The sequence below is a fragment of the Uloborus diversus genome, chromosome 2 (assembly GCF_026930045.1).
Source record: "Uloborus diversus isolate 005 chromosome 2, Udiv.v.3.1, whole genome shotgun sequence".
Lineage (NCBI taxonomy): Eukaryota > Metazoa > Arthropoda > Arachnida > Araneae > Uloboridae > Uloborus > Uloborus diversus.
In genome coordinates, this window is record NC_072732.1 from 121799500 (window position 1) to 121811017 (window position 11518).

An 11518-nucleotide genomic window follows, 5' to 3' on the forward strand; every position below is an offset into this window, starting at 1 on the left:
ACATTAATTGCAGTTTATAAACGCTATGAAACTAGCCACTGCGGTACCACCACCCAAAACGTGCAGACAACTGTGAAAGGAAAACTGCAACTACTATCGATGCCAACTTAAAAATAATTTATTTTTCATCTATTTTTCCTACTTTTTGTGCCTATTTTGCTCTAAAATGAATTTTAAAACTTCTCTAAGCGCCTGTATTTTTTGAATACTTGACCAACATGATACTTAGATGAATAAATCGTGTATTTTCATGTCTACTCGGTGTGTGAATATTTTTTTTCTAAATATGGCAACGCATAACACTAGTGTCCTCTGTTGATGTTTTCGTTTACTTTTAGTAGCTATGGCGGGAGTAATTGTATACTTAGTTCTCTTCGGCTTATATTCATAGAATTTTAAATATGGTGTGCGTACTTATTCATGCCATAAACTGTGATATTCCAGATGTTAATTGCTAATTTTTTTCATGCCGAATGGAAAGGGAAGAAGCAATTGAAGGCACATCATTTTTTCAATTGGGTGATGACACACGACCACTAGATAATTGGTTGACTGAACCCGAAGATGATGGCCCTCTTGTTTTTCACCGCGTTAATTCTAAAGAAATTATTTATCAAACACGTAAAAAGAAAGCGAAAGTTATTGGGAAATATGTTATGGGTGATGTATTAGGGGAGGGGTCTTATGGGAAAGTAAAAGAATTGTTAGACTCTGAAACTTTATGTAGGAGAGCTGTAAAAATATTAAAGAAGAAAAAACTAAGAAAGATTCCTAATGGAGAACAAAATGTACAAATGTAAGAATTGTTTTTTCTCTCCCTATGTAGAACGAAATGAAGTATAGAACTTGTGCACACATATTGTCCCGCGTGTCTCCAGCACTGTTGTTATTTCCGTGTAATATTAACTGCAAAGTTATCAAAACTTTTTTAATTATTTCATCTCGCGTATGGGAAAATAATGTGACATTTGGCTCTTCATTTTATCCCTATTAGTGCAACCCTAAATAGGATTCATGATGTTGATAGTGCAACATTTAATATTCATGATGTTGATGTTAGTTTTTTGTGAACGAAATTTTCAAGGCTGAAGTTGTGCTAAAAAGTCTCTCAGCAATACTAAACAATAATTTTCCCACCAACAGCATAACTAAAATAAAAAAAAAAAAGTTAGCTTGTGCTGACAGTATGTCAAGTACCTCTAATTTCCCTATTTTATTAAAAACATAAGATTTATAATGAAGTAATGTTTCTTTTACTTTTTAGGGAGATTTTGCTTTTAAAAAGACTAAACCACAGAAATGTTATCAAATTAGTGGATGTTTTATATAATGAGGAGAAGCAAAAAATGTATATGGTATTGGAATATTGTGTATCAGTACTTCAACAAATGCTTGAAAGTTTACCAGAAAAGAAATTTCCTATTGGACAAGCTCATGGGTAATTTTTACTCTATTTTTTTTTAATGCATAGTTATATCTTGGTATATTGCTATTAACTGTGTACTGTTACTATTTCTCAGATATATGTACGCAGCAGATGAGAAGTAATCATCTGTAAATGGACAAGCAATCATACTAAGAAAGTTTTCAGTTTTATAAGAAATTTTGTATTTTGAAATATTTAAGACCAGTTCTTAAGTGTAGTTGACTTTTGATTTTATCTCAAAGTTTTCATTTATTCTTAAAATAACTTAGTGTTTTCAATACAAAGTTGTCTCTACATCTCGAATGTAACTCCTTCTAAATTGAAGCTTTTATGAAAGTTCCATTATCATTTTATGCATAAAAATGCAACTAAAAATAAGTAAAAACATTTTTTCTCCCCTTTTAACAATTTTAAATAATCATACTTTTAGGGAAAAAGAAGTTTAATAGTGTTGCAAACTGAATTCAAGAGAAACGAAATTGGGCTTACGACCAAAACACCTGCTTAAAACTGCTTCGAGTGCTGTGGTTTTAAAAACATCACTAATAATGAGGCTGACGTCACCAATGAAGGGGATAATCATCTTTGTTAATGTGGACTGGGTGTAAATGGAAGATTACTTGAATATTGAACAAAATATAACTTTGTGTAAGTCCTTGATTTACGAAGCAATTTAGCAAGCTATTCATAGAGAGTCTGCTTGTGCAGATTCTGATGAAAACAATGGTGGAGAATCTTTACCACCTCCAACTAATTTGCAAGTATCCGATTTTGCAAATATTTTGTTATAGTACCAGAAAGACTTGGAAAACGTCGATAAGTCGAACTGTGTTTGTAAACTTAATGACGTTTTAAGATGCAATAAATAATGTGAGCAGTCAAAAGTAAACATTTATACAAAAGTATCTCAGTAAAATTCATTCTCTGAAAAGTTATTTTTATGTCATATTTTGACAATTTAGAATCTGAAATACTATTACAAAAGTACCTGGTATAAAAAAGCTTATAAAAATTAAGTTATGCAGCTGAATGTAATTATTTTGTATTCAACTCTTCTAGAAAGTTTTATCAAACATGTAATAAAGAGAGAATAAGTTGATAAATTTAATAAATTAAGCATCACACAGCCACTCGTAAGTGGTAAGAATAGGGCCATAATGATCTGATCTGAAAGCAAATAACTCTAATAAATTTTGCTCAATCATTTTATTTTTTATTATTTTTATTCACTTAGATAATTTCCTTTACCAAATTTGTGATTTATACTTAATTTGTGAGGAAAAAGTATATTTTAAAATTTTCAGGAGAGTCCTATCATTTCTCCTTGCCTTAGGGTTTGCCTTGCCTTTTATTGAGGGGGGTCATTCATGATAATTTCTAGAGAGGACATTATGCCTTGATGCAACCAAAATATACTACTCGTCTTATGTCTTATGGACAATTCTATTATTGTTTCTCTTTTTGACAGAGCTTTGGTAAAAGAATAGATGGATTTTTCCATTTAATAATCTTTCATTTAAATTCAAAGCAACTTAAAAATTCACTCTTCCCAGCACTTTATTCACGCTTTAATTTATTGCATTTTTATGAAACTTTTAGAGGTATTGAAATTTTTTGTTGAACTAGTTCATGTGTGACGAGAGACCATATCAGCCTAGTCAAAAACTATGGGCCTGACTCAGAATTGGAGTTATAGAAATTTTATACATTTTTTTTGAGTGGAGCCGGACTCTGCAACCAAATTGACAAGAGGCCCACATCTCTCCGCAGCCCTAAACTAATCAAAACAAAGTTCTTATTTTTTTAGTTTCTTTAATCAGATTTTTTTAAGTTGAAAAATTAATTTACCCATAGCAAAATGAATAATGGACAATCTCTTTGAAATAATTTGTTATGTGCAGCACCTGATGTTGTGACTTTTGGAAACACAGTAATCATTTGTTTGCAGTTCTTGATGGCAAAACTTTGATTTTTCAGAACCAAATTCAAGTTCTTTTTATTGATTTGCATTTTTATATGAGATACAGAGTTTATTTTTTTGGGTGGTTATTTATTTAAATTTTTTAAAAAAGAAAATGGTTTTTTTTCCCCCTTCAAAAGTTGTTCACAAATGCCATGCTGTTAAGGGAAAACAAGGAAGGGAGAGGTGAAATTTGACAAATTCTGTATCAGAGAAGTAGAAAATGGAACTGCAAAAAAAAAAAAAAAAATCCCAGCAGGAAAACAATGTTTTACCTAAGTTATATATGTTTTTATTATCATGACAATTGTCTTATAACTACATTTTAAGTGTTTAAACTTTACTTAATAACAAAATAAACAACACTGAAGTCACTTTTTGATATCTTGTGATAAAATGTTCTATTTAATTGTAAGTTTAAAAATATGTATCTTTGAAATATCTATTCTTTCATCTTTTTAGGTATTTCTGTCAATTGTTAGATGGTTTAGAATACTTACATAGTCAAGGGATAATTCATAAGGACATAAAACCTGGAAACCTGCTATTAACTACTTGCAAAACATTAAAAATATCAGATTTGGGGGTTGCTGAGGTATACATTCAATTTTATATGCCAATATTTTCTCTTAAGTTTGATTGTGTACTGAGTAATAAGTAATGACTCATGAACACTTTTCACACTTCATGCTTCATTTCTATCTCTCTATTTGTAAAATTATTTATTTATTATTGCTGCTGTATTTCATTGTAAATTCACAAATTGTGGGTAAAACATGGTAACTAGTATTTTCATTTAAAATACTTTAGTGTTAGTAATTGTGAAATTTTTTTAATTGAAATGAAAAAGTATGCTACTAGAGCACAAAAATAAATTTAAATATCTGAATCATATTCTATCTCTAAGACCATATGTATACCTAGTTAATACTCCTTAATCTGCCTTTTTTATGTTAAAATAAAAGGCTTTACTAAATGTAGAGTAGACCCTCGTTTTACACGGTTTATTTTATGCGGTTTCAATTATACGCGGTTTAAGATTTGACACCTTTATTTTGTTTTACGCCAATGAGTTTTGGTTTTACGTGGAGGCGGCAATGCAAACAGATAAAATTCTCCCCTCTTTTAAAATCCAAACTCCTAAAGATTGCAGATTACGCGTAATTATTTTTTGTCATGCTAATAATCAAGCTTGGGCCACTGGAGACATTTCATGCGATTGGTTCCATAGCTCTTTCCAGAAGTAAAGTTATTAAACTGACACAGTTCAGAACTCACAGGAAGAAAAGCTTTTAGGAGTGACAAAAGAGGCCAAAACCAACGAGGATACCAACGGCAGTGGCGTTGGTATCCTCGTTGGTTAACAAAAACCAAAAACGTTAACATTGAAAATTTTGAGTCATTCCTAAACAGTAGAAATGATCTTTCTGATTTGTTAGTGAAGGAAGATTCTATCATGGAAATGACACAGGTGATCATGGATGCTTTAATGCTCTGCAAAGAATTACAGAGAAAAATCCCTAATGACTGCCAAAAGACTAGCAATAGCCAGCTTCTCTTTAAAACAGAACATGAAATTAATTTTTTTTTTTTTTTTATGCATGGTTGTGCATAGAAGTCGATATAAGTACACATTAAACTTATTATACAAGTAGTCATCACTAGAATGAAGTATTTTGTTATCTACAGCACCAAACCCCTATTTTAACACTAGTATTAGGTCTCAATTTACAATGTTTTGATTTACGCCGTATTTCCGTTGAACGTAACCCCCGCGTTAAACAAGAATCTACTGTATTTCGAAAGGAAAAGAAAAGAAATCAGTAGAAGTGTTTGCATGTAGTTCTTTTTTTATTTTTTTATTTATTTATTTATTTATTCATTTTTGTTAGTCAATAACTTCTTTAACTTTAATGTGAAACATATCAAACTATTGACTTAAGTCAGAATCAGCCACTTTAAAGGAGTTGCTTTCAAGAAGGAACCTCTTCATCACAGTAGAAAGCAGTGAACCAATTTCATAAAATTATAATCACTCCAATTTACAAAATTATTGTTACATCTTTATTTTATCACAATACAAACACTGTATTACTATAATGAATGGTAAATGTTTTTTTTCTTCCTAAAATATATTATTCTATAAATAATAACAATATCAATTTTATTCTATTAATAAAATATTAACTATAAAAACAATTTTTTAATGTCTTCTCTGTGATTTTTTTTTTTTTTTTTTTAACATTTGGAATAATTTTTCTTTGTTCTTAAAATATTTATTGGTACTTATTTTTACAAGCAACACATCTTGAATAATTCCATCTTTCATTAAAAAAAAATTATAATTTTGATACTTTTATTAGGCAGTGATCTCTGCTAAACCCCCATTCAAACTTCGGGGGAACCCTAGAGTTTCACAGGCTGAAGGTTCAAGACCTATAGTGCATTTGAGACACTTGATTTGCTAACATTAAATTATGCACTCTACTTTACCTTTTAGCTTGAAATTTGAGCCAAATCTTTTAAAAATAAGTGTCTTTGTCAGACAAACTTAATAACACTTACTACCTTCGGTATCTGCAAAACAGCTGACGTTTCTTTTTAAGGGAGTCAGTACCCCCTATACTGTCAATGTTAATTTGCACAGGTTCATGTACCTTTTTCTGAAAATCTATTAAAGATACAAGTCTGAAAATTTTTTCTGTTCCTTAAGAAGACTTTTCTCTGTACTGAAGTAAAATTTTACAGAAATAAAGCTTAGTTTAAAAAAAAAAATTCTTATGTGAAAGTCACTGTATTTTTTTTTTCTTCAAAAAATGCCATTTTGCAACACGAAATCCACTGTATCTTTACTAATAATAAAGCTGAATGTCTCTCTGTCTGTCAGGATCTCTGTGACGTGTATAGCGCCTAGACCGTTTGGCCGATTTTCATGAAATTTGGCACAAAGTTAGTTTGTAGCATGGGAATGTGCACCTCGAAGCGATTTTTCCAAAATTCGATGTGGTTCTTTTTCTATTCCAATTTTTAAGAACAAAAATATCATAAGATGGACGAGTAAATTACGAAATTAACATAACGTGGAACCGTAACATGGGCACAAGCCAATTGGCGAGAAAATTCACCATACATTATTTGTAAATATACAGGCGAACCAAAAGACCTTTTAATTTTCTATTACAGGCAAAGCCGTGCTTGTACCACTAGGAAAAAAATATTTTTCTAATATGAGAAAAATTTTACTTCAGTATATGCAATTAGATGTATGGAATAGGTGGTAAAAATTTTAAAGCCTAACACAATTTAATTTCTGAGAAAAAGGAACATTAGTTCAAAAATACCATTTCAAGATATTGCAATTTAAAGGGGAAAAGCATACCTCATCAAAATAGGTTTGCATTTTTAGAGCTTATTTTAACTCACTTCTAATATGAGCACGATCAAGAAGTTTGTATCATTAAAAAGGTATTGAAATGGAGTTTAAATATAAATAAAAATCAAAAATTCGAATTTGTGAAAGTATTTGTGGTATTAACTCCCTTAACCTTTAATCAATATCATTGATAAATATTATACATAACAAGTTCTTAAAACTGTAGTCAAAATCTGCTTGCTCTTTTTTTTTCATTTTTAATTGTTTATCGAGACGATTTATTCTTTCTTCACTCCCGCTCAACCTGCTATTAATCACAAGTTTTTCCTTATGTTTTAATTGTATTTTTATTGTATAAACTACATGATTAATTGTATTAAAAGTGTATTAAAGTAGTGTGATGTAATATGTATTTCCCCTTAATCAGTTTTGACAATCAAGTTAGGTGTTTTATAAAATAACTAATCTAGAATTTTATAAAAGAACTGAGTATTTCATAAAATGACTAAATGTCTTGCTATTTTGTGATATATCTCAATTGTATGTCTGAATTATAACATATCTTATCTATATTAATATATTTGAATTTAACTATGCCTCTTTGTATGAAAAAAGCTTGTTGCTATTATTATTTTAACATTTTTTCTGTCCATTGAATATCCTATCCAGGTTGTAGGATTAGAGATTTTAATAGCATTTGAGTTTTAATCAACTGAAAAAATGCAGTATTTAGAAATGAATATTTTTCTGAAAAATATCAATGAAAAGATTTTGTTCTTTTTCAAAGGTTTAGAAAATCTAATTTACTAATACTGTAAAATTTCTATATATCACGGCACTGGCATGCGTTGATCACTATGGGAGGTTATAAGGACAGTAGCTTCCAAAAGCTTTCACTCGAAATTAAACTGGGATTATTTTAATGGTCAAAAAATTTATTCTTAGCGCATTTAAACAGTCGAAAATTAGATAGGCCATGTTCAGGGTGGCGACAGATCAGGAAAGTCAGGGAACTTTATTAATCAGGGAAATATCAGGAAATTTTGAAAAAATAACAAAAAATCAGCAAAAATTGATTTTATGAAGAAAAAATAATTTTTTTTGCTTTACAAAATTAAATACTCTTAATTCCCTACGCATTTTCCACCAATTATCTGTTCAAAAAAAAAAAAAAAGTAAAATTAACAAGGTGCGATTATACACTGCCGCATACTTGTGCATCTTTTTTCCTCAACGTCAAAGTATTGAATCTTACTTATCAACCACAGGATGAACTTCCTAAGATTGCTTCTGTGTCTGTTAAGTTGTTTATTTTACCTAGCTTGAAATTTTCTTTCACGCTTTCAATGCTATGTAAAATAAATAACCATACAGGCAAAGAGGAAGCCTTCATTAATGCCTTATCTCCTTTGTCTTTATTTCACTGTCTCGAAGTAATTAGCATAGTGTAATCACGATTTCAAGAAGAAATCTTTGGTTTTTGAATTAATACTGATAAAAGCTTAAAAGTTATTACTTCTTCGCATTTTTAATTTAATTGCTAAAGTTGAACTTTCAATTTAAAAAAAACTTAGTTTTTTGCTGTTATACTATTTATTGTCACCGCAGATTATAAAGGTTTTCTTTTATCCAGACTTCAGTGATTCTTTTATTTTATAACCAAGTTGTATTCTTCTTTTATACATTTTGAAATTAACTAATTGCTCTTTTTTTTTTCTTTTTTCTTTTCTTGCATTTCAAAGTTGTTTGTTGCAAAAGCAATCTAAGATTTTTTTTGTTACATACTGAAATCATTTAAAATAGAGTTAACTTGTGTACTTAAGTAAATATCTTTATTTTTTATTGTTAAAATGCTGTATCCATTCATTAAAACCTATGGTCTTGATTAGAGAAAAGCTCCCTATGAATGGATGTCAAATGGTTTCATCTGTTTTGCATAAATATGTCATTTAGTTATATGAGAATAACTACTACATTACTTCTATTTTTTCACTATAATTTGTTATTCTTGCAACAATTATTATATTGTTTGAAAATTTAGTTCAAAATAATTTCAATTACTTTTTAGTTCTATCATAAATACACATATGTTTTTAAGAGTGATTTAAATAGTTTCTTAAAATTCTTATGCTAAGTGGTCTCTGGAAGTATTTTTTTCTTTTTTAATTTTCTATAATCTTTCCATGTAGAAAAATTTAATACAATGTTTTGTAAGGGTTTTTTTTCCAAAAAAAATTGACTTGATATGTTTTTTCTTAACCATTTTATTAAAAATGTTGCATCTTTTTAAAATATATCTTTAGTTCAACAACTTTACACAACTTAAAACCTTTAAAATACTGCATTTTATACAAACGTACAATGGATTTCAAGTAGAGCAAAGAAAGAAAACCATTATCATTGGTAACGTAAATCAAGGAAATTTGGTGAATTTAATCAGGGAAAAGTCAGGGAACTTTTTTTCACAGTTCCTGTCGCCACCCTGATGTTGCACTCAGATTGTACTAATAATTTATTTTTGCAGTTAAAAGATAAACTAGAAAAGCTGTTTCAGGGGGGGGGGGGGAATTCAAAGCATCTAAAGCCAGCAAATGTCTTCTCATATTTGAAAGCGAATTAGTTTTTAAATGGAAAAATAATGTAAGAATAAGTATATTTTGTATTACAAATTTTAAAGAAAATTTTTAGTTTTTTTCTATCTTTCTTATGTCCTTAATCAAGTACTGTAAGCAAAATTTAAATGATTTCTAATGATGCTAACATAGTTTTTTGTTTGTTCAAAAACGAACTCTAAGAGTGGCTGACCTCCAATAACAACCACATTTTTCGGGAATGGAAAGTGGTCACTCCAGACAAATGTCACTGTAGCTTCTGAGGGTGCTAAAACTGCTTTCCTTTTTGTAAAATTTTCGAGGTTCTACACAGAAGGGTATTAGGCATGAAAAGAATCCATTTGCAATGACTGTTGTTCTAAAATTCCTAGTTTTTTAAAAAATGTCCTAAAGTTCGAATATTTTGAACTTTACCATAAAATTCCTAAAATTTTCAGTATTTTACCCTGCATTTTTTTTTTAGAAAAAAAAGAAAGTTCCACCGAAATCGACTTGAACGTTTTTTTACTGGTCTTGATCACTTACTGTTTACGTCTCAAAATTTCTTTTGAATTGCACGTAGTACTTATATGTGTTAAAAATAATTTGTCTGTGAACAGCTGCAAATGGTGCAATGTAACTTCAGTGGATTTGTCACTGCAATCTGAGAATATGAAGTGGTGAACAGTAGACATGAAAATTCAAATTTTCATTTGTAGCCAGTTCCCAATTGACTCTTAAACCCTCTTGCTGTATTTAGTTGTAGCAACTTTATCGAGGACTTAATCTTTTAAATGAAAACAGTACAGCATTACACTAAATAATATGGTGTAGAGAAAAGTATGGCACATGAGACCTGTTACTACATTGTATGCATACTTTAAAATGGAAAAAGAAAGTTAAAAAATTAATATTGTTTCTACTGTCAACTCTTGTAAAAAAATTTAAAATTTGTACCAAAAGTTGAGAAAAGAGGTTGGTTCATACTAAAATATTTGTACTTTGCATATAATTTCCTTAATTCCGCTTTTTATATGATTGAAAGACATGTGCCACACATGAAGATTAAAGTCTTGCCTTATGAAGTAGGAATTCTTGAGCATAAAAATTAAGACTAACAACTATTAGTGTTGAACTCCAGCTGCTGTGCCTTCTCTTCAAATATGTATATATTTTTAGGGTTCAAAATTTACTTAAAATCAGCCAGTTGCTTGCTTTGATTAGCCCACTTTCCTGTTTTAAAAAAAAAGTTTATATTATTAGTAATATTTTGCCAAACTAAATCTCAAAACAAAACTAAATACCAATAACATAAATAAGTAAAACAAGTAACTTCAATAAAAAGTGTAAAAATATAATTTGATTGGTGTAAAATCACAAGATATATTTTATAATTTGAATGTAAAGTTCCAACTTTTTCACTGATAATTTTTCTTAAATATCTTTTTTTTTTCGGAGTAGGAGAGAGTACAGTCTGTAGCAACATTGGCAGAAACAAAGTATATATTCAAAATAGTTGTTTATCTTTATTGATATTTGATATTAAGTTTTCCAAAAATGTCCTTAAATTTTGTTAAAATTTGCATCCTTATTTTTTAAAAATCCAGGAATGAGATTTTTCTGGCTTTTGCCGGAATTTCGTCTTTTTCTGTTGGCTTTTTAATCTTTTCCTCCTTTTTTGCTTCCTTCATTCCTTATTTTTCTCAAAAAACGAAAAAAAAATAAGATTTTTAAAAAAATTTCTGTTCTTGATTTCTTATTCTTTCTATTTTTTCCCCTCGAATTTTCATTCTCTATGATATCTGCCAAAAACGTATGTTTTGGAATCATAACAACGACGTCAAAAAAGTGCTGCGCCGAAAGTTGCATGCCTCGTTTGAGATTTCAATCTTTTTGTATCCTGCAAGTATTTATTTTAAATGTTGGGTGGTTTTTTACTGTATACTACCGAATATCTGCTTATTTTATTCATCATTTCAATAATATTTTTAATACTTTAATTTATTTCAGAAAAAATGTAAAAGTTAATCAAAAAATGTGGCTTAGCACCCAGTCTCGAATTTCATTGAAACTTGGCATGGTTACTTTTTTTTTGTGTATTTAAGAAAGTAACAAATATTTATGGTGAATCTCAAATGGTTTAGGCTTTACAGCATGTTAAAAGTTTT

At 29.3% G+C, this 11518-nt stretch overlaps 1 protein-coding gene across 2 annotated transcripts in view; it reads left to right on the plus strand.

Annotated features, from left to right (window-relative positions):
* The first annotated feature begins 364 nt into the window (after window positions 1-364).
* LOC129216018 (serine/threonine-protein kinase STK11-like) overlaps window positions 365-11518 on the plus strand; it is a 29573-nt gene continuing 18419 nt past the window's right edge. For both annotated transcript variants that reach the window (XM_054850154.1, XM_054850155.1), the window contains exons 1-3: window positions 365-796; window positions 1265-1438; window positions 3849-3981. In XM_054850154.1, coding sequence (XP_054706129.1) covers window positions 474-796; window positions 1265-1438; window positions 3849-3981 — 630 coding nt within the window. In that variant the 5' untranslated portion in view covers window positions 365-473. The remainder of the gene's footprint in view (window positions 797-1264; window positions 1439-3848; window positions 3982-11518) is intronic.